Source organism: Letharia columbiana (assembly GCF_014066305.1).
Source record: "Letharia columbiana isolate WasteWater2 chromosome Unknown Sc0000010_s0, whole genome shotgun sequence".
Lineage (NCBI taxonomy): Eukaryota > Fungi > Ascomycota > Lecanoromycetes > Lecanorales > Parmeliaceae > Letharia > Letharia columbiana.
The window spans coordinates 182,073-204,408 of NW_023501047.1; the positions used below are offsets into that span (position 1 = coordinate 182,073).

Genomic DNA, 22,336 nt, shown 5'->3' on the forward strand with positions numbered 1-22,336 from the left:
GACCAAGATACGGAAGTGGGCAAGACAAAGGAATGTGCTTGCCAGACCACGTGTCTTGTTTCCATGAGAACGGCATAAAGGAGAAATGTCACCGCATGCGGAGAACAGAACGACTTCTAGCCCTCATTCGACTGAATTCAGGCAGAGATCTCGAAAGAATGTTGATTTCTTTTTTCGCATCAAAAGCGAAGAGAGGCGTCACCAGTAAGAGATAATACTTGCCGGACGTGGTCACATAGTAATATAGCACCGAGCCATATCACTAACGATAATGCACACGGTATGAACAGCATTGTGATGGCGTTTGCTGAATAGTGATGGTAGTGGGTTGAATGATGGAGCGACTGAAGTTGGAAACGCTGGAACTCAAGTTCGTTGCGGTTTCCGCTTTCGGAACATGTTGCTGCTTCTAAGATTATATCTTGCGATAAATGGACGAGACCGACGACCTTCGTCCGCAAGACAATGAACAGCATAGCTATGTGCTTATTACCGGAGCCAACAGGTGAGATCGACAACAAAAAGAATCCGTATGATGTGCTGACAAGCAGTACTACATAGTGGCCTTGGGTTCGCCATCTGCTGCCGATTGATTGATGAATTCATATCTTTACGACCAACATTCGAATGCCTTACCCTTATCATCACCACTCGAGATTCTAGAAAGAGCGGTGACACTGTCAAGCGCCTTGAGCGGTATCTCGAAAGGCAATCAAGAGAACTTGATGCGCCCTTGAAACATCGAATATCTCTTCAGCCCGAGCAAGTTGATCTGACATCCCTTCGTTCGGTACAAACCCTGTCCACCAGACTTCTCGGAAATCTTCCACGCCTCGATACCATCATCTGCAATGCGGGATATGGCGCATTCACAGGCATTGACTGGCCAATCGCTATCAAGGAGACATTGACTGACTTTGTTACATCACTCACCTACCCTTCTTTCAAGCTGAGCGCCACTGGCGAGACCACTGCTGCCCAAACAGGCTCTAGGGAGCTCGATATTAAAGCTGGTAACAGCCCAAATGATGAACCTCCTCTCGGCCAAGTCTTCACATCCAATGTCTTTGGACATTATCTGCTCTCCCACCAACTCACTCCTCTCCTCTCCGCGTCTCCAGACCACGGCCGGATAGTCTTCATATCCAGCATTGAGTGTCTCGCATCCCACTTCAATTCCGCCGATATTCAGGGTCTCGCTTCCTCCAAAGCTTACGAGTCTTCAAAACGCCTCACGGACGTTATAGTGCTCACATCAACGCTTCCCTCCATGAAACCCTTCGTTCAGCGCTTTCTGACCCCTTCTCCCTCGACACCCTCACAGTCGATCTTGCTTCTCGATAACGAGCCGTCAGACTCTACTAGAAGCTCTACTCCAGATACCCCACCTCAACGTATCAGCTTGTCAGATAATGAATACCGTCTACCCACCAACCCTGAGCCAAAGATCTATGTCTCCCACCCTGGCATCTGCGCCACCTCCATCATCACGCTCTCCATCATCCCCTTCTACCTCCGTATCCTCGCCTTCTACATAGCCCGCTGGCTTGGCTCGCCCTGGCACACAGTCTCCGCTTACAAAGGGGCTTGTGCGCCTGTCTGGCTTGCACTAGCCGAACAAGACGAGCTTGAGGATATCGAGCAAAGAGAGGGGAAGGGCAAATGGGGGAGCGTCTGCGATAGAATGGGACATGAGAGAGTTGTGAGAACCGCGGTGGACGGGTGGGGTTTGGGAGGACGAATGGGGGAAGGAGACATGAGCAACAGGATTGGATCTAGGAGGGGCTTCCAAGAAGTGACTAGAGAGGATAGAGAAGGTTTCGAGGAACTAGGCAGGGAGTGCTGGAGGGAAATGGAGGGATTAAGGGTGGCGTGGGAGGAGATGCTGAGGCAGGAATGATATCCATTGATACTAGCTATCTGGTATGTCGAGCGATTTTTTAATTGAAATTGAAAATAACCGCCTATATGTAAGAATTAAGCTGAGGAGACGAAGTGAGTCAAATCGCTCTTTCGCACTTCTCAATTGTGCATCAATTCTATCCTCACGTATTTAGTGGCATCCCACAGGTAACAAGTAATTCCTCCAAAACACGCTGAGCATTCATAATGTCATTAGCGACGTTGTATACAATTTCCCGCCTTGGAATTCAAAGCCATACAAATTGATAGCATCACACATTTCCATCTAAACACAACCTCGACCAAAGGAAGAGGACTGATCAAGCTTTCACGCCATTGCTACCCCACAGATCTTTCCAAAACTGCTTGAAACCGTACTGCGGCTTTCTACTATCATACACTTTGACCTTCTCACTCGAAAACCTCTCCAGCACACCACCAGGCCTATGGCCCACAATCTCCACTTTGATCTTCTCCGGCCTCCTAGCTCTCTCTCGAATCTCATTGGGCAGCTGCGGTGCTATGTCCGCGAAGCAAGAGCGCAGTTCGCGTTCGAGAGAGAAATACGGCTTTTTGGCTAGATCGGGCGCTTGCAAGTTGTAGGAGCGGGTGATGTTGTTGATCTCGGTGATGGCGAGGGTGTGGTAGGCGCGTTCAAGGGATTCCCAGGCGGGGTCACGAAACGGTGCCAGGCGGGGAAGTGATGGCGCGGTTGGCAAAGTATTCTCAGCGCTGGATGAAGAAGCATGGTCGGTGACCTCTGATATTGCTTGAGCTGGTTGGGATATGGGCCAATCATTGGCTAGATCCTCTGAGACTCTGATTTTAGAGTCTGTTGTTTCGCTGGATGGAGTTGGAGTTTCTGTTACTGTTACTTGAGATAATCGTCCTTCACGGTCAATCTTGGTTATCGATTCTGTTTTCGTTGCCTTGGGATTATTGCCCGCTTCAGCTATAGCGTAGGCTTCTGCTCGCGTGACTTGTGTCTCCAAAGATCCTCCTTTACTGGCAATCACCCGTGCGGAATGCCTTTTCCAATCTGCCCTCAGTCTAGCTCTAAACACATTTGCAGCTTTGATGAGCTCCTGCTGCTTCTCAATCCATGGAGGTACAATTTCTTGCTTCTGTATAATCTTGTTCATGAAGTATTCGGTCGTGTCTAGGAACGGGCTGTTGGCGTTATGGTCTCTCTCGACGTTCAGCCCTTTCCCACGCGCTATGTTCTTGAATTGGCCCCGAGCAATGGCGTCTTCGATTCGCTCGTTGGCCAGCGCTGCAAGGCCCTGGACCGAGCCTGGCATCGGACGAGCACCAGCTGTGAAACGCTCCTTCAGTATCTTTCGCATTTTCTCTCTTTCCTTCTCCGACAAGGATGCATCTTGACTCAGTGCGTAGACAGATGTCCGATCTCGAGCATTCGCCAAGCGCTCCCCATGAGACCTCTGTACAGCCTTCTTCATTCGCATGTCAACGCTGGCGGGCGGTCCGCGCGGCGAAGGGATCTTTGGAGGACCAGTACCGCGGAGAGGCTTGTGAGCATCGTTGAGCATGCGTAGAGCAGCATCTTCGAGACGTTCAGTGCCTGCCCAAGGCTCAGCAGCGGCAATTCCTTGGGTTCCTTTGCCTGCGCTGGACTAGATGTATGTAAATTTCTGACACCTGTCATGTGAGTGAATGATTTGAACGTACTGGTAAGCTGGCTTGTGCAAACGCAGCAGCGTTCTCGCTTCTGAAAGAGCTCTCTTGCAGTCGCGCCTCGAGTTTCTTTTTCAATTCCTCAGAGAATCCTCCTTCTTTAATGACTTTCTTCGCACTTCGACCATCTTGTTCAATCATTTCATTTGTCATCTGTGCCAATCTTCCCGACATTCTACCCTCCGCTTGGCCCTGTCCGTTGGCCTTTGAGATAGAATCCGAATCCTCATCATCGTTTGGGCTCTCTTGTGGCAAATTTGTCGACTGAGCAAAACCTCGTGAGAGTTTGTCATTTTTGCGGGATCGTGCTGACAATGGAGATTGCCTATAAAGGCAGCGAATGCATATGTATGAACTCGCCCGCTTTGCTATGTTCATGTAGATTGTAATGGGTTGTGTGTTTGTTCGGTGACGTTGCAGACGGTCAGGCTTTCGACCTTGGGATAGGGTTAGGGCTTTTACATAACATGGATCGGAGCTTGGCAAGCATCATGCGCCGATGAGTCTCGGCAAAGGTTCCCAGCTCCAGCCAGTGGTTGAGCAAATGTGATTTCCACCTCAATCACTCTCTCCAATGATTCACGATCCCCCAACTTGTACTCATGACTTTTCCCACTGCTTTGCCATCAGTCAAGGTGGTCAACCAACGTGATATTCTTCTGAACCCTATTAATACCTTTCTTGAGCCTCGAAGCACAGAATCACAACCCTCTTGCGCCGCACTGGAGACTATTACTCTCCTTCACCGTTCGCACTGCAGAAATGAGGGCATTCTCGAATGCTACGATTGGCGACCAGCCTACAGCATCGAACAGACGCCAGCCTGTTCGTCAAACACGTACCAATCCTGCTAGAACTGCTACAAATGTCGTCCAACCTCAGGCGGGCGCCCTCGCCCAAGCGCCAGACGTTGACCGCAACGCGAACCCGGGATTTTATCCTGCCATTACACATTTCACAGATGCAATCACTGCATTACCAAAAGAAATGATTCGACATTACACCATGCTGAAAGAGGTTGATGCTAAGACACATGGACCTGAAGCGCTCCTAGGGCAATACCTCAACGCAGCGCTGAAAGCTCCGAGCCCCCTTCAACAGCAGGCGTTTCGAACGCAAGCCAACAAAGCTGAAAGTGCGACCCATAATGCAGCCTCAAACGGTCCACCTTCTTCAGACAACACTGGGAGTGGGTCCCAGCGCACTGCCTATGACGACCCTGCAAATTTAGCTCGTCGAGGTCACTTTCACAATATGCGCTTAGCTATGCTCGAGATGCTCCAGACCCTCGACGAGAAGAACCACGTCTTGAACACCGCGATTGACAGCCTCGACAAACAAATGAAACGCTGCAACAGCTCCTACCCCCACATCGAGGACGAGATTAGCGAAGAAGCACGGTACGGTAGCTTGACCCATTGGGCTTATACAGATCAGAGCGCGGAGAAAAAGGGAATGATTGCGGGAGAGCGTACGAGACGAGCTGCGAATACAGCAGCAGCAGCAGCAGCCCAACAGGAGGCGGAAGGTGCGGCCATGCGAAGCGAAGCAAGACGTGAGGCCTTAGCAGCACGCAAGCAACGGAATCAACATGTGGACTCCGATTTCGATGATGGGCGAGCCATAAGTAAGAATCCTAAATCTGGCGGCAAAGGGCGAAAAGCTGCAGATGCAAATCTTGGCACAGCTGTAGGACTTGGAGTACTGAACGGAGCTACACCACCAAACAAGCGGCGCAAGGTCGAGAAAGCCACGGGAGGTCTACCTGCGGAGAGGGCGATGGCTTCAGTATACGGAGCAAATGGAGGCAATGGTCGGGGCCTTGCCAGCAGTCCTAGAGACATTCCTGGAAATGACGCCACTGGAAAGAAGAGAGGTCGTGGAGGAAATCTAGCGGTGAATGGGACTGTAAGAAAGAGGTAAGTGCAGTTGCGTTGCTGAGGTCCCATTCATGCTAAGGTTTTCGGTTCCAAGGACGAATACGAACGCATCGACTGTCAACCCACCATCTTTGGCCTCTTCACCGGTCGTCGCCACGTTTGCTGCCGCAAAGGATCGTGGAGGTAAGAGTCCGGCGCCGTCAATGATGCAACGGCTGCCATCGGCACGGGCTCGCCAGAACTCAACACAGTCCGCGGTGCAATTAGCCAGAAATCGGTCATCGTCGACGAATGTCAGGGCTACGAACGGCAACGGCCTGCACGGCACAACGGCAGATGTTGAAAAGGTGTCCGGTCTGACAGGTAGGACACCCGGAGATGTCAAAAGCACTATGAAAGAGACAGTCAACGCTAAGGGGGAGCACCTTGTCGAGGATATTGGTACTGGCGACGGAGCGGGCGATCTGCGTGGTGCCCTTGTAGTGGGAAGCAGAAATACTGATCGTTTGAAGCGCGAAGAGACAGAGAACGGTTCTGGCAGAACTCGCGGCGACAGACCTCCATCGATATCTGTCTCTACTCGAGGAGGGAACAGCAAGGGACCCTCGAAGACCGCGACACCTATCAATGCCAGCTTTGCAGAACCGCATAGGACTCGAGGACCACGCGCTTCAGACGCACCGCTCAAGCGATCTCACAAGAAAGGAGCGGGCCTGGCGGCTCAGATCGCAGCCGCAGCTGCAGCGCAAGACGGTGAAGACTCTTCAATGCAAGGTGAAGAAGACGAAGAGGATGGACCAGGACAGGAACGGTACTGCTACTGCGACGGGGTCAGCTATGGCGAAATGGTTGGCTGCGATGGTGACAATTGCGAGAGAGAATGGTTCCACCTGGATTGTGTGGGGCTGAGTAGGGCACCCGCAAAGAATGGTAAGTCTTCTTTGCATCTTGAAAACTCGTGGACTCTGCTAAACCGTAACAGCGAAATGGTACTGTGACGAGTGTAAAGAAAATCTCAAGAGCGCCAAGTTCAATGGCGCCAACGGGAGGTGACATCGGTTACCATTTTTGGGCACCCAGCATCTGAAAGCATGATAGCACGGCGTCTATGATGGAAGGAATGGTTTTAATATGCGGCAATGCTGTCTGGTAAGATAGTATCCCACAAGAGGCTGCCTCATCGTAAATGGTCGATGATTTGTATTTACGCTCATATGATGGCGAATCTTCTCAATGAAGTTTCTTTAACTGATGACAGAGACCTCTCCTATATGCTTCAAGCTTCGACGATTGGCAAACCCAATAATAGTCCACGAGACAACACCGAGCTGAGTGAGCCATAGAATCAGTGTTAGCACTCAGCACAGTGGCGGAATGCCAAGCCGCTGTCGATAGGGCTGAACGGACCGCGAAAAGAAAAAGTACCGACAAAACGCAGTCAACAGGACAACCAGCAACAAATTCTTTGGCCCAATTCCACGCTGTGCGTCTTTCAGCATGGCTGGATACCGCGGTGGAGTTCCGGGTTCCGGTAGGAGGACATAATATAACATAGCATTGCCCAGCCCCTTGCTCCAAGATCATCTTCCGAAGTGCACTTTTCCTCGCAACAGCTCTGCTCACTTCAACAGCTTACATGAGAGCAACTTGAAAGCGAAGACCAATATCAGCCATGCCTTCCATGCACCTTTCTCAAATCCGAAGATGGCTTTTACAGTCTCCTCCCGTGGAGTGGGGCATAATGCAGCTCCGCGAGCTCCTAATCGGTGCTTTGCGGCAGGGACCTATACCTCAGCATGTAGCCTTCGTGATGGACGGAAACCGACGTTTTGCAAGGACGCATGGAATAGAGACGTTGGAAGGGCATAATTTGGGCTTCGAAGCATTGGCGCGAGTGAGTCGCCGGTTCAACGTCTGGACATCGAGCAATTGAGCTAACATGCTTGACTTTGTGCCAGATCCTCGAAGTCTGCTACAAATCTGGCGTCAAAGTCGTCACAATCTACGCTTTCAGCATCGAGAATTTCAAGCGGTCGAAATACGAGGTCGACGCGCTTATGGAAATGGCGAAAGTAAAGCTATCACAGTTAGCACAGCATGGCGACCTGCTAGACAGGTACGGAGCCTGCATCAAGGTCCTGGGGCAGCGCGAGCTTGTGAAACCAGACGTTCTCAAAGCTGTTGATCGAGCTGTTGCCATGACCGAGCACAACAAAGATGCGATCCTGAATGTCTGCTTCCCATACACCTCCCATGACGAGATCACCACGGCCATAAGAAACACCGTGATCGAGTATTCCAAACCTCTACCCTCACAGAACCGTTCCTTCTCCGAGTCGCATATCGCCCATACCATCCGATCTCGACATCTCTCAGCTGCCACTCCGAAGGCTGGATCACATTCTCCTTCCCTGGGCGCTACTTCCGACACGGAAGACTCCGTTCCATCGGCTTCTTCGTCTACCACTCTACATCCTGAGTCTCCATCCGATCCCACGCCTCTAGACGACGATGGAGATGGCAAATACCGCGAAACGTATCCTGATCCTGAAACCATCACACCTAGTATCTTGAATGATCACATGTATACTGCCGGCCTCCCTCCTTTGGAGCTACTAGTGCGGACGTCTGGGGTGGAGAGACTCAGTGATTTCCTGCTTTGGCAATGTCACCAAAATACGGAGATTGTGTTTCTGGAAACCCTATGGCCTGAATTTGACCTATGGACGTTTCTACCTGTATTAGTGGAATGGCAGTGGAAACGGCGAAAAGGAGTTGAGAGACAACTGGAAATCCGCAACGAAACTGACGGAAGGACTTTGAAGATCAAGGACCGATGATGCATGATGCCCATAGATAAAAGATAGATCAAAATAGACTTTGTTTCGCTTACTTTACCCTTGCTCCTTTTTGTCGCATATTGCATGCGTCTGACCTGCATTAGAGGTGTTCGCGGACCTGCGAACCGGAGGCTCCTCGGCTATTATAGCTGGAGAATGCGGCCTTGGCACTCTCGGCAAAAGTGATGTAAGGTACCCTAAAATAAATATCTACGAGTAGAGTTCAATTGCCTCAATATCAATATAGATTCTTAAAAAACTCGCACAGTATCGAATTTAGATACTCTATGACAATAACCATTGATAGCTAACTCGTATTCTTTACTTTTAATAGATTCGTACGTATATGTAAAATACCGAGGCCTATCTTGAAAACTAATATCGAAGTCGAATATGGTATGCTGGTATTCGGTGCTATTACACACGGAAATCTATCACGAATATCAAGCAAGGTCTTAGCATTTTCGGAGCGTGCTGCGGCAGAGAATTTTGTAGAATAGCCACTACGACGTGGGCTTTCGGAGAAGAACGGACAACAATAGAGAAGAACGGAGAAGGATGGCCACTGCGCCGTGGGCTTCAGGGACTGCGACGTGTGTGTGTGACACGTCGGATTATTGATGTATCGTAATATATTTATGTTTACATTAAAAACACGTTGCTAAATTCATGGATTGAGCTCGAACTAGTGTAAATCCGGGTAACTTGATTGAAATCGGGTAAACCTGACTGTAATGTAAGATTTTGCGGTCAGACGTGCTCCGTATTAAGCAAGAAGGGGTTACCCCGAAGGGGCTTAGCCAGCGAAGAAGGGACCAGATTCCCAATACACTACTAACCGTGCCTTGCTTTCTACACCCGTTTCATAGTGGAATCCATCGTGGAATTCGGATGACTTTCCCATGACACAATGCCTTCACCATTGAATCCACAAACGCTTCGGGCATCTGCTCGAAGCCACGACAATGCTCTCTTTTTGCCTGCACCGACGCAGCCTCTCTATCCTTATATTCCCCTTCATCATCGTCACAGCTCTCATCATTACACAAACCGACCTCCACCATAGCATTCCCGGGCCGCTTGGACGCACCAAACAACCCATACCTACCGTGAAACCGACACCTCTTCACAAACCTATCTCCACCGCGACTCCTACACCAGTCATAGACGCCTTTCCTCTCGCAGCATCTGCGAAATCCCCAGCTGACCTGCCTCCGATCCCATCATGGAACAATCCTCCCACTCCTCATGTCAATGAATCGACTCCACTCTTCATTGGCTTCACGCGCAATTGGCCTCTCCTTCAACAGACTGTCGTATCTTACATCACAGCAGGATGGCCTCCAGAAGACATCTACGTGATCGAGAACACTGGAGTAATGCATTCGAACCGCAATAACCTCCTCACCCTTCAAAACCCTTTCTATCTCGACCATCACCGATTAACCAAGATCTTATCTGTCAATGTCATCTCCACGCCTACTCTCTTCACTTTCGCTCAATTGCAAAATTTCTATACATTTACAGCATTGGAGAACAACTGGTCGCATTACTGGTGGGCTCATATGGACACGGTCGTGCTCAGCGACGAGGAATGGAATGGCGAACCCTACAAGTCGCTTTATATGCGTGCTGTAGATGCTTTAAGGGAAACGCTGGATCCTGCCTGGGGTCCACTTGCTACGCGGTGGTTTGCGTACGACAAATTAGCGTTAGTGCGTACCCAGGCATTCGTGGAGCTTGGGGGGTGGGATACTATGATTCCTTTCTACATGACCGATTGCGACATGCATGAACGACTATGGATGAGGAAATTCAGGATCGAAGGCGCAGAGGCAGGAAGGGTGTGGGATGTTCATACCTCCCTGGACGATCTAGAGCGACTATACAAACGCGGTGCTGATCCTCCAAAGACGACGGCAAAGAGAGAAGGCGCCACAGAAATCCTTCCCCGAGAGCCAGAAGGTCAACGCAACTCTGCCGTCTATCAGGAGCTTGTGCATAGCCTCAACATTCTGCAGGACCTCAAATCGAATGCCGAAGGCGGCCGGAACACCTGGCAAGCACGGCAGCGTGGAGGTCACGGCGAACCCTTTTATAGAGACCCCGAGGGCTTTGAAAAGGGAATCTGGATGTGGATGGACTTCGGCCGTGACGTGTATACGGAAAAATGGGGCAGGGGACCATGTAACCTGAGGGAAGCAGGGTTGGTAGAGGAAGATGCATGGAGGCTCGTCAAGGACTGGGAGAATCCCGATGTCCAGAAGCAATTCAGGCTCGATAGGGAAAAGGAAGCCAAAGAGCAAGTGATCAAGGAGAAGGCAGAGGAGAAGGAGGGGGCGAAGGAGAAGACTTCTGTATGAAAGATTTGAGTAAGCTCACGCAGCTATTCGATGTTGCCAAGCGGGTCGGGTGTATGAAAGAGCATAGCAATGGCGTTCGGGGTCCAAGCAAGTACATATACCCAGGTGGCAGTCGCTTTCCAGTACATAGCAGCAACCGTATTCTCTATGACCAAGAATTGCAATTTCATTTCTCTTGCAAGGCTCAATCTGATGTGGGAGACATTACTTTATTTAGTAGTACTATTTGAGTCTCGACTCTCGAGTCCAGACATTCTTAAACCCGAAAGGCCCGCGCTCGGCATTGACCGCCGCTTTTAGTGACGTTTTTGCAATGGCCATTTGTGCGGCCCCATACCCTTTGTTATTCTCACATTCGAGTACCACACAACCTCTCCACCTTTTTCTAAACTTATACGCGAGTCAATGCTGGTAGTTGACTATAGCGCTATGCTTTTGCCTACCTTCCTGAAGCGAGCCTAGCCTTTCCTGCCCAAGAGGCCTTTTCCAACAATGTTCTCCTACCTTCACGGCATACGGCCCAACAACAGACGCTCAGCTATCCCACAAGCTTCCCCTCCCTCCCAAAGTACTGCCTCAAGATACTATCATGAGGGCTTTCCACCACCCCAAGGTCCTCCAACCTTCAACCTGGATCCCCCGCGTCCACGATCCTCTCAAACCAACAGTCTCAATGACTCGCCCGTCTCACCCAATCCCCCAGTATTGCCACCAATACCACGCGTTGCTTCCCAAAGAGATTCGGAAAGAGCAGAGGCAAGAGATGCTTGGACTCACAGAGAAGAACCTGCACCTTCGGAACCCCAAAAGCGCCCCCCACAACAAGTTCCATCAGTCCCACCAGTACCTGTGCCGAGCAACAGCTGCAGTACCTCAATGGCACCGAAAGATCACCCGAATAGAACATCTGGAGGCTTTGGGACCGGGACATTACCGACGCATTCAGATCAAAGCCAACCCCAGATTTCTACAGGCAGGCCAAGGCGGCCAATAGATGCAGCTTACGAGTCCATGCGATCTTACAGCGAGCCGCTTGGTCGACAATCTTTACGAACTGCGCCAGAAAGTCAACTATATATTCCTGAACCGTTACGGCGCCCTCCACCACCACCGCCAAAACACTCCCATCACGAACCTGAACACCAACGGCAGGCTCCACCTCAGCCCGGCAAGCCCCATCACCAAGCGCAGCCAACGACAAGTCAGAACCGTTATGCCAAGACTAGGCTCAATCTTCTCAATCCAATGTCTCTTCTGGCGCGTCGAAGGTCGTCCCAAGCAGTGGAAGAAGCATATTCACAGAGTCAGACTACATCTGGCATGCGGCTGCCGGATGACTATGACCCAAGGATACGTGGTAAATTAGTTCACGACTTCAGTGCTCCTCGGCCAGGCCGCAACAATTCGTCCAGTGAATCCAGTATACCAATAGTACAGACCAAGGAAAAGGGAGGGTCGTCGGAAATTAGCCAAAAAAGGATCTCTCCAAACCCGGGTTCTTCATTCCTAGAGGACGAAAGCCCTAGCAGCACCGAGAGAGAGCATACTCCAGTCTTTAAGGAGAACTTTGACGATAACATAGAGGCATGGCATGACGATCTTGACAGTCCCGCCAAACGGCGGACGTCAGCATTCATGTACAAGATGTCTCTCCAAGAGTCTCGGCCAGAACCAGATCCATCGTCCTTGCCGGCTTTCGCACGTGCACTGCCCCCGAAAGTGCCCCCCAAGGCCGGTCAAACATTTTCAAGCAGTATCGACGCCATTCGGAAAACCTCTTCTCCCCCTCCAAGGCCTCCTCTTGACAAGGTGCTGGAAACTCCCCTCCCAAACCAAGAATCTGCTCAACCATATCCAGCTATGTCGCCACCAAAAGCTCGATCTCGATCTACTTCGCTTTCCGATCCGAATTTCGAAGGTCCAGGATCTCCACGTCGCTACAAAAGCAACGCGTCTCGTTTCAGCTTCGACCTTGCCGGCGTAGGCTCAGCTGCTCAGGAACAGCTACTGGAAGAGAGGCACCGGCAGCAGAAAGCCAAACGGAAACAACGTGAGAGTGTACTCTCTGATGGCAATGAATTGTATGACGAGGATGAATATGCTGATTATGGTGACATGGAGGACGATGATGGCTTGGAGGAAAAGATACCCGGCGTCAATGCTGATGATGAAGACTTCGAATTGCCTGTCATGCAACAAGCCCCAGAGTTGAACTTTATACTACCTAACAAGTCTCCGCTCGACAGCGACTCCGGTCCTGTGAGCACAGGTCTCACTTCACCGGGCACGCTGCGCGACAGTCAAAGTCAGCCGAATGGCGTTGTAGTCTTAAATGCGTCACCGAAATTAGCCCAGCTACAGCTCGAAGTATTTCAGAGTCCATCGAAAGAGGAAAACTCGCGTCCGAAATCCGTCCCTGGTGTAGCAAGTGATCCAGGTTTCAACGTACAGCCTCTGCCACGAGAGACTGCATCCGAAAGCAATCTCGTTGGTTTGCCAAGCCGTTATGAATGTCAAGATTATGATGATGATATGTACTTCGATGATGGAATGATCGAAGACATCGATGATGGAGAGAATCAAGGCTTTGATGAATCAGTGTTCGATGACGATACGAGCAGAGTGTATGGACTGCCGCTGAGAGATTTGAAGCCTCTACCGGCGCCTCAAAACCCAAACAACCTTATGATAGGCCAGACCAAAGGACAAGAAACTCATGTGGCTCGCCAGCCCTTGAACAATCATGACCCTAGACATCCTACCCTGCCAGAATCGCCAGAAGATGATGCTACTGCGGCCGAATTGAGGGACTCAGTAACAGATCTGAAGCAGCCGACGCGACGAAGCTTTAGCCAAGCTGCTGGTCTTACGCAAGACAACCTGGGCCTACATGATCAACTAGCAATGGCGGCCAATCAAGCAGAGCTCGCTGGACGGTTTCAGCGGTCCTACAGTCTGGCAAGCACCCATGAGTCCAACGATGGTCTCGAGCCTTCGGCGCAGATGCATGGATATAACACCCAAATGACCCTGCCTGTGAACAGTCTCTCAGGGCCTAGGATGAGTGAAGATGCCGAAAATTTCGCCTTTGATGACGCCCACATGGGCTTCGACGATGAAGAAGCCGACGACACAATCATTGCAGCCGCTAATGCCGAAGCTCTCGAGAACGACGATGACGGGTTTTACGGCCAAGAATTTGGTTTCTTCGCTCGTGCATCCGGCTTCAACGAATCCGAATACGTGAATGGTGGTTATTTTGGCCCCCGAGTGCTCGAGGGTATCCACAGGATGAACAGTGGCCGTGAAAACAAGGATCCCAGTCTCACGCCAATCACGGAACGGAGCGAATGGAGCAACCGCAACTCTGCCATCTCAGTTGCCATGCACGGCTATCCTCTTTCGGCGCAATATCCGTCGAATCCGCAATTAGCAAGCTTAATGAATCTTCCCGAAGACGAGATGTCGCTCGAAGCACTGCAGAAACTGCGCCGTGGAGCCTGGGATGGCAGTAACGGCAGTCTGCAAAGTAGCATCAATAGTCAAAACAGCGGCTCGCCGCTAACCTTTCTCCAACAAGGCATGATGGTTCCGTCACTGCTACAACCAGCGGACGGTAACGGACACAATGTCAACGCCAGCAACCAAAACCTCGCAGGCTCTTTCCACAGCTTTTCCTCCAGTAACGGGCATCCGTCCTCAGTCGACAGTGATTCTTCTCCTTTGCTCGAAAGTCCCACCATAACTCTCTCCACCTCTCAACCCGGCCTCTACATACCACAGACGATGGATGCGCCACCGCCTCCACCAGCTGACAGTACGTCACCAGTGAGGAGGAGTGCCATTATTGGGAAAAGTCCTTGGGCGCCGAGTCATAGTAGGAATAGCAGTGGAGCAGAAAGTGTGAGTTACAGGGAAGAAGGTGGAAATTGGGTATGTGAGAAACGAAGAGTGGATGCGACAGGGGAGATAGAGGTGTTCGGGAGGAGTGTTGTTGAAGGAGGAAGGATATGATAAGGTAGTAAAATACTGATGAATATACTGAAAGGAGAATTACATATGGGAGGTCTCCATCAACGATCAGCGAGGAGTTTACACGACTTTGGGATGGATACTATGCTTCTAGAGATACCCAGCGGTGGATTACTCACTCGCTTTTGCTACGTAATGGGAGCATCTTGGCTAGTCGTCATGTATTTATTGAGAGAAGGTGGTGGCGATTGCAATACAATCTAATTTACCTCTATTAGTACCAACGTATCTCTACTTAACAAGTTATCTAGGGCCATCACCCTCCATACAACTGTCGAGTCCTTTCCCAGTCACGAGACAGTTCCACACCACCCTCCACTGCCATCTCAGCTCTAGAGAAGGTCTTTCCCAACCAGGTAGCAAGAGCACAACGGCCGGCTGACCGAATATAGAAACAAAAGCTCAAAAACCTCAACGAACAACCTTCCTCAGCGCGCTCCCCCCATTTCCGCCACCCGGCGAGAAGTCAGGCATCCAGCCACACCAAGACGCGAGCACGCCCTTCTTCTTCTTCTTCTTCTTCTTCTTCTCCTTCTTTCTCTTCTCCTTCTTCTTCTCCTTCTTCCCCTATCCGTGAACCCAGCCCCGACGACCTCCACCCGCCACTCAGTACCGCATCCATCCCCAACCATCTCGCCGATCCCAATTGATCATAGAGTAAAGCAACCCCGCCAAAAACGCCGCGGAAGGAATCTTCTCCGATCGGTGCCAGTTTCCGAAACGGTCGATTCGCGGCTCCGAAACGCATGGGATGCCGGCTTTGGGGGGGGGGGGGGCTTGGGGGGGTTTTTGGGGGGGGGGGGGGGGGGGGGGGGGGGCGGCTGGTGTATGTCAATTACTGGATGTGCACGCTCCGGAATTCGGAATCTTTGTGTGGTGATCCATCACAACGATATGATAGGATGGATGAAAAATGTATAAGATACAGAATGCGATTTTTAAAACTTCAAGTGTTTTAGAATTGAAATCACATCGATGGAGTTATACAATAGTGTCAGGAATACAGGCTCGATACCTTATTTACCACACCATCATATACCACTATCAACACAACCTCGATTTCTAAAAGTTCTCGGAGGTTTGAAAAATGTGTACTCTCTGCACTACAGCTTCTCTACGAAAGATCCTCTCCTACTGTAATACATCAAGGTCCGGACTTTGGCGAGTGCACATCCAAGTAGGTAGACACAAGTACGTCCCTCCCATCCCCTCCTCCCTAGACCTATGCTTCAATCCATCCACTTCCAGGGCAGACTTCACCACCACACCAACCGCACACTCTCTCATCGGTGCATCCAGAGTACATCAAGGACGAACCCAACCATTCTCAGACCCACTGTCCAAAAAGTTCTCTCTCTCTCATTCCAATCTTTTCCTTCCTTCCTTCCTTCCTTCCAATCCCTCCCTTCCTCCCTCCCTCCCTCCCTCCCTCCCTCCCTTCCCACCGCAGATACCAACCAACAAAAGCAAGACCAAGACCAAGACCCTCGGCTCCATACCGCGATCGAGCTCCCAAAGTAAGGTAGTCCGCGGGGATCCGAGAACATCCACCGATCCAGACGAAATAAAGGGCCGAGGGGGAGCCGTCGATCGGGGTAACCCTTACCCTGCATCCGCGCCGTAGCTGGCCTGCAGCGCGAGGGTTCAAAGCGTAGGTATGCGGAGTCGAGGTTCTCAGTTCAGCTAGGATCGGTCGGGAGGTTTACCCCCACCCCCACCCCCTTCACCCCCACCGTCCCCTTCGTCTCGTTCTGCCCTTCGATCTCGTTGTCATCCTCTCCGAGCCCGACCCATCCTCACTCCCAAAACCGCTAGAGCTAATCCCCGTCACCCGTCGCGATCACAAAAAACGCTCCGCTCCGCTCCGCCCCGTCCGTTCGTTCGTTCGTTCGTTCGTTCGTTCGTTCGTGAGCAGGCCCATCTGCACCTAGCACACACACGCATCGTGGACGAATCGAAAAGCGATGCACATACGTGACCGAGTGGCGCGGAATGAAACCTTTGGGATGGAGGGCGGTAGGCCGACCCGGCTTGCGTCTCCGCGTTACGTTTCTTTGCGGTGCGGGGAGATGGGGTAGGTGTTCGATTTCGAGCTCGGTTTCGGGAGTTTTGACTTCGGTTGGGGTGATTGCAGAAGGCATGTGCGCGCTGCTTGATGTGATACGCGAGTTTGTGAAGGGTATGTTTGGCGTGGGCGAGCAGGAGTGCGACGGTGAGAGAGTGTCGAGGGGTGGGGACGTTTTAAAAGGTAATTGTGTGGATGTAAGCTATATAAAGAAATTATCATTACTCCGTAGTGATACCTCCAAGTCTCACCTGAATCCCACTTCCCTATTGAGCTGATCATCCGACAACCCTTGCCTCAGCGTCTTCAACTACTTCTCGAACTCCCCACTGACTTCTATAACATGTTTCAAATGCTCATAGCAGAACGTTCTCCCTTTGTACAGCGCCAGCTGGCGAGCCGTAATGATCGCATTGCGGATCTGGCGGCCGTTCATGTCCTCCTTGACAAGCTCATCGACGTTGTCCCTAACGTCGTCGAACTCGATACTGCTGGCGTCAAGGCTTCTGAGTCGGGCAAGGAAGTTGCGCCAAATCTTTTTCTGTTGAGCGACGGTCAGGTTTTGGTAGCGCAGGGCCAGCTGGATACGGGATTTGAAACGCCTCGTCGAAAGTGCCGACACGGTTGGAGGTGAGGATGTGGATGCCAACGTTGGATTCCAGGACGCGCAGGAAAACCGAGACTAGAGCATTTCTCTGTAGATCTGCCAAGCCACGTTCCTCCAAGAACGCATCCGCCTTGTCAAGGAGAACGACTATCAGTCATTAACCTCGACCTTTTTAACAGCGAAGCTTTGACCTACCACAATCCCAAATCTTGCCCAGAGTAAATACGGAGTCCAAATATGTCTCAACCTGGTCAGGTTCCGTGCCTATGTCGCCGCAAGTAAATCGGAACAATGGTTTCTCTGCAATTTCGGGCCACCCCTTCCGCTGTGAATGTTTTGCCAGTCCCCGGGCCACCATGTAGCAGGATAGTCAAGCCATTCCCTTTGCCGAGAATGAGATCCGTCGACTTCTCGGCCGCAAGTTGGTTGGTTATGAGAGCCTGCGCAAGCTCTTTGGTCTTCTCTTTAGCAACAAGGGTTTTCAAAGGCTTGCTTGTTCCAAATGACATCCGAGATCTGATCGACTAAGAGGTCTCCTGCAATGCACAGTCGGCTGGCGAAAGTATGGTGATGGGCGAAGAATGGTGGACTTACGCCATTCTTTAGTTCGCAGGTTGTAGCCTGTGATCATTGGTGGAGATACAAGTAGTGATTCCGAGCCGGGAGGCTTGTCTCTGACCATCGTCTTCGCATCAATATCAGGGTGAAGCGGGTTTGTAGATAGCTGAGAATTTCGGATGTAGCGTCTTGTAAGTATCGATGTCGATCATGTATCTTTCGCCAACCTGTCAGGGTATCAGTTGATGATGGTAAATGCCTTCTGATTGTTATTGAGCTTCTGACGCACACTTACGCTACCCAGAACAAAGGTTTCGTCATCCCAATAGGATACGAAGCGCTTCGTGCGGCACTTCCAAAACATCTTCCCTCTAACCTCATGTAGTTTATGCAAGTCACCCTCATCAAATCGCAAAGGAGAATAGTTCAGGCTATCTATCCTGACTTCATAATCTTCGTCACCCACTTTGAGCTGAATCTTAATTGTAGTCGCCTTTTTCTTGGACGAGCCGTCGAAGGCGCAAGACCATCCAGCGACCTCAAATTTGTACGTTCGCTTTCTCGGCCCCTGATTCTTTTCTGCCTTGAGCGTGACAGGCCGTCCTTCTTCTGATTTGCGTGAACCCTCCCTGTCCGGTTTTTCTTCTTTTGCTACATAGGCGTGGGGCACAGAGTCTTGTGTCCTGACTCACACATCGCCTGGTCGTACAAGGTATTCCACTAGCCGTCCCGAGACGATACCTTTGGCTACGCGGCGCTTTGCAGCAACGTGTGTTTTGGCCATGGCTGGCGAGTACGCTCTCGTTCAGCTGTTCTAACAAGTCATGTTCGAGGTGAAGGAGATGGGGTACAACGTGATCGAATAGCGGCATGCTGTGGTAAATGAACATATATGGGGCTGGTATCTCCCCATACGGATCAAAATCCGGCAAGAACGAAGTCTAGAATGTTTCCTCCCGGCCGTTCCACTGCTGATATCAGATGCTCCGAGTTTAGGACCAGTGTCTGATGCGATATACGCCGTCCTACGACATTATTATGCTGCTATCGGCTGGTGGGGATTGATCATATTCCTTGTAGAAAATGAAAGCTATCTCGGAGGGTCGCTCGAGATGGAACTGAACATTTTTCAGTGGCGAATTTGCGTAAAGGACCGGTCCTCTTTCACCTTCCTGCCCCATGGTGGTGACTCCAAAAATACGTTTGGGTCTATGTAGTGGAAGGTTCTCCAGGTGGCGCCGTATGCGAGGTTTCTTCTGCTGTCCCGCTTCTTAATTCATGGTTTCCCCGCTCCAAGCTCTTTAGACGACTCAATAGATCTTCCATCGAATAGTTTTGCTCCGGGGAAGATGCATGGGCAGAAAGATTGAGATTGTTTGCGCGGCTAGACTCTTGCAATGTACCCCTACTATTGCGATGTGGATGATTGAGGGTGATTTCCGATACCCAGGTCTCAAGATGCGACTTTTCCTCCACATTGTCGTTTGATATGCTCACCGCGGACCCAATAAACTCCTTTCTAGTGGAAGAAGAATCACTTGAGCGATTCGCTGGAATAAATACTATTTCTGGCGACCTCCTACGGCGCCTTCTAGACGGATCCCGCAGCCCAGGAGAATTTGACCTTGTCGGCCGTGCCGCTATGGTGTCTAATCCAGCAGCTTTGCGATGGCCCTAACGCTCCTTGGTTTATGTCTAGGTTGTATCGAATGAGACCTACCGGAGCGATGTCTGCCTCATCAAGTGGCTTCGACAGAGCAGCCAATTTCTCTTGAGACAATTGACTACCAGACGTCTGGTGATGCGAGATGGTCAAATGCGCCGAGAGGCCTGCAGCAGGAACAAATCCTTGAACACCTTTGTACTGCTCAATAGTTGCAGTATCCCGGCCGGTAGTTCCAGCCTTTTCACGCTCCCTGTAGATGAAGCCGAGCTCTGTCGGGGTCTCCGTCGAGGGTTGGCTCTGACACTCTATTGACCCCCTCAGAGACCCTTTCGGTATGTGCCTCTCCGGACACGTCGACTTCAGCCTCTCTTTCTGATTCTCCGTCCTCGAGTGCTATGACGCTATAGTGTGGGGACGAAAAAACTCGTGGCGTCTGTCTTGGCGACAGTGACAGATCGGCCGCTCTGCCGATTGTCCAGCGGTTACTTTCGTATCAATTGCTGTCTTCGAGCCGCTTCGCACTCGTATCTGCTGCGATAAATGTCGCGTACTCGAATGTATCACATTTCTGGATACTTGGGTCCGGTAACGGCCGTTAGGAACATACTTGAGCAAGCGAGTAAGTTAAGAACTGTACGGAGTATCGATTGTCGCACAAGGTTAACTCTTCAGTCAGCCCTGCAGTGTGGGTAGCTGCGTGGAAAGAGTACTTCCAAAAGTCGGCCCACTTAAGCTGCTAACATCATTGACCGAACCAGTCAGCGTTTTCTGGGCAGCTCTGGAATGTCTAGTATCATAGATCATGCATCCGTTCTCCAAGAGTGTAGACTAGGTATTAGAATCTGCGATGTAATCTCAATCACAATGGTACCAAGCGGACGAGGACAGACCGTATGCATTGATCAAGAGGCCAACCAGTTTCAGTGTATGCCTGCTTACTCCGTCTCATTCGTCAGATGTCTTGATGCCGCTCATGAAGCTTTCAACAAAGCTGTCGAAATCTTTGGTTCGACCATCACCAAAGATTTCACAAAAGAAAGGCTGCAGTTTAAGGCGCTACAAGTCTTGAAGACGTCAGGCGTACGGTAATATGACGCAGCGCACGAACACTCAAAGATTAACAAATGGTTATTGAGGTTCTCAAGTCGCGTACAATTCTATGGAAACATCCTGGACGTACTCGTGCAGCAGCACCCAGAATATGTCTCGTTAGCATGGGCAGCGATGAAGTTTCTGTTCGTGGTAAGTAACCAGAGTCGAAGATCACTCGTCTGGCGCTGAACCTCCTCAGTTGGTCGTGAACCCGAAAGGATGACACGATCCCTTGCCAAAGGTCTTTGCCGAATTGTAGACTCCTTACCTCAAATAGAACTTGTCACGGTGCTTTATCCAACCACAAGGCTGAAGCAAGCTGTCTCTGAACTCTATGCTCTCGTAATCCGATTCTTGATGCGAGCACGGGATTGGTACTGGAAAAGCAAGCCAATGCACGTTCTGCACTCGCTAACACGTCCCGTTGAACTGCGCTAAGCCGATCTCATTGAAGACATAGGGGCATGCACGCGGACGGTTTATGGCTTGGCTTCTGCTGTCGCTCAGGCCGAACAGCGAGATATTCACTTGGAAATGCAGGAGCTGATCAGAAGACAAAATAACTCTGATGCCGTACTCAAGGAGGTACAGAGCTTGCTGATCAGTAAGTCAAGATTATCGTAGAGCGTCCTGACGCTGACCATGAATACTACGCATAGCATACCAGTTCGGTCAATTCGAGCGCCCACCTTGATGCCAATCAACGACTCTCGGACTTGCAGGTATCACAGATCATGACCTTCACCTCCGGTCCCTGTAGCATGGACGCAGTCAAGAACCTCCAATACTGCACTTACATGCGAAACAGAAACCGGTCAAGATCCGTTCCGGCTCCTAAGCCTTTCTGGCTGAGGCCCAAATTCCAGACCTGGAAAGCCACGAAAGATTTTTCGTTGGTAATGATAAAAGGCAATCATACCAGCCGTTGATGTGAAGGACTTCTGTGTAAACGCCATTAGTTTACTCCGTGACTCCAAAGTCCCAGTCCTCTGGGCATAGAAGACTATCGAACAGGACACCATCGAAACGGCGTCCGTAGTTGACTTGCTAGAAGATCTAGTGTCTCAAGCGTTGCGGCTCAACGACGCTCTCCATAGTGAGCGATCCATGGCAATGAGCTGCACGAAGTTCCAACGCGCGGCAACGGAGATCCAGTGGCTCGTGCTTCTCGGGTCTGTTCCCGCTGGACTACCGCCAGTATACATTATCATTGATGTGGAAGCCGTCAGCCCACGTCTCACGAGCCTTGATGCTGCCGTCTCACGGCCCACTGCTTTCCTAGACTTCTTCGAGTAACTGGCCAATCACAGGTGCAAGACCGTGGTCAAAGTGGTCCTCGTCAATAAGCTATGGCTCCTCGGTGTTTGTAGAAACGTCGACCGAAAACCGGCAGGATCGCATCGTCTCAGTCGGACGCGTACTCTACAGGCAACTCCTACGACGGCAAAAGGGAGAATGGTCCCGCAACGAGGTTCCTGGACGATGGGGAGAGGGGGTTTGGCCTTGCTCGTGCTCGGGGCCTGGCTTTCTGACGCTGGCGTCTTGGGTCCACCCGCTGTCAAACACAGAGTCTCACGTCGAAGCCTAAGCTGATGTGTAGACCTCCAAGCCCGGTATTGAATATTGTTGATGTCAG

General features: G+C 50.9%; 9 protein-coding genes across 9 annotated transcripts; 6 read left to right on the forward strand and 3 right to left on the reverse strand.

Annotated features, from left to right (window-relative positions):
* Positions 1-431: 431 nt before the first annotated feature.
* HO173_003915 (uncharacterized protein) lies at positions 432-1,900 on the forward strand (the record flags this gene model as incomplete). Its single annotated transcript, XM_037305839.1, has 2 exons — positions 432-505; positions 562-1,900. 2 exons carry the CDS (start codon positions 432-434, stop codon positions 1,898-1,900), a joined length of 1,413 nt encoding a protein of 470 aa, XP_037167032.1.
* A 322-nt stretch (positions 1,901-2,222) lies between these two features.
* HO173_003916 (uncharacterized protein) lies at positions 2,223-3,975 on the reverse strand (the record flags this gene model as incomplete). The annotated part of the gene is made up of 2 exons (XM_037305840.1): positions 2,223-3,536; positions 3,592-3,975. The coding sequence occupies 2 exons, from the start codon at positions 3,973-3,975 to the stop codon at positions 2,223-2,225; spliced, it is 1,698 nt and encodes a 565-aa protein (XP_037167033.1).
* Positions 3,976-4,359: 384 nt separating this feature from the next.
* HO173_003917 (uncharacterized protein) lies at positions 4,360-6,530 on the forward strand (the record flags this gene model as incomplete). Its single annotated transcript, XM_037305841.1, has 3 exons — positions 4,360-5,516; positions 5,572-6,407; positions 6,460-6,530. 3 exons carry the CDS (start codon positions 4,360-4,362, stop codon positions 6,528-6,530), a joined length of 2,064 nt encoding a protein of 687 aa, XP_037167034.1.
* Positions 6,531-7,149: 619 nt separating this feature from the next.
* Positions 7,150-8,317, forward strand: HO173_003918 (uncharacterized protein; the record flags this gene model as incomplete). Its single annotated transcript, XM_037305842.1, has 2 exons — positions 7,150-7,371; positions 7,436-8,317. 2 exons carry the CDS (start codon positions 7,150-7,152, stop codon positions 8,315-8,317), a joined length of 1,104 nt encoding a protein of 367 aa, XP_037167035.1.
* A 965-nt stretch (positions 8,318-9,282) lies between these two features.
* Positions 9,283-10,680, forward strand: HO173_003919 (uncharacterized protein; the record flags this gene model as incomplete). The annotated part of the gene is made up of 1 exon (XM_037305843.1): positions 9,283-10,680. The coding sequence occupies one exon, from the start codon at positions 9,283-9,285 to the stop codon at positions 10,678-10,680; it is 1,398 nt and encodes a 465-aa protein (XP_037167036.1).
* Positions 10,681-11,172: 492 nt separating this feature from the next.
* Positions 11,173-14,694, forward strand: HO173_003920 (uncharacterized protein; the record flags this gene model as incomplete). Its single annotated transcript, XM_037305844.1, has 1 exon — positions 11,173-14,694. The coding sequence occupies one exon, from the start codon at positions 11,173-11,175 to the stop codon at positions 14,692-14,694; it is 3,522 nt and encodes a 1,173-aa protein (XP_037167037.1).
* Positions 14,695-17,087: 2,393 nt separating this feature from the next.
* On the reverse strand, positions 17,088-18,726 carry HO173_003921 (uncharacterized protein; the record flags this gene model as incomplete). The annotated part of the gene is made up of 5 exons (XM_037305845.1): positions 17,088-17,357; positions 17,455-17,531; positions 17,979-18,108; positions 18,238-18,571; positions 18,635-18,726. 5 exons carry the CDS (start codon positions 18,724-18,726, stop codon positions 17,088-17,090), a joined length of 903 nt encoding a protein of 300 aa, XP_037167038.1.
* Positions 18,727-19,533: 807 nt separating this feature from the next.
* On the reverse strand, positions 19,534-20,213 carry HO173_003922 (uncharacterized protein; the record flags this gene model as incomplete). Its single annotated transcript, XM_037305846.1, has 2 exons — positions 19,534-19,993; positions 20,173-20,213. 2 exons carry the CDS (start codon positions 20,211-20,213, stop codon positions 19,534-19,536), a joined length of 501 nt encoding a protein of 166 aa, XP_037167039.1.
* Positions 20,214-20,472: 259 nt separating this feature from the next.
* Positions 20,473-21,996, forward strand: HO173_003923 (uncharacterized protein; the record flags this gene model as incomplete). The annotated part of the gene is made up of 5 exons (XM_037305847.1): positions 20,473-20,688; positions 20,745-20,850; positions 21,140-21,285; positions 21,360-21,596; positions 21,700-21,996. 5 exons carry the CDS (start codon positions 20,473-20,475, stop codon positions 21,994-21,996), a joined length of 1,002 nt encoding a protein of 333 aa, XP_037167040.1.
* Between the last annotated feature and the right edge of the window lie 340 nt (positions 21,997-22,336).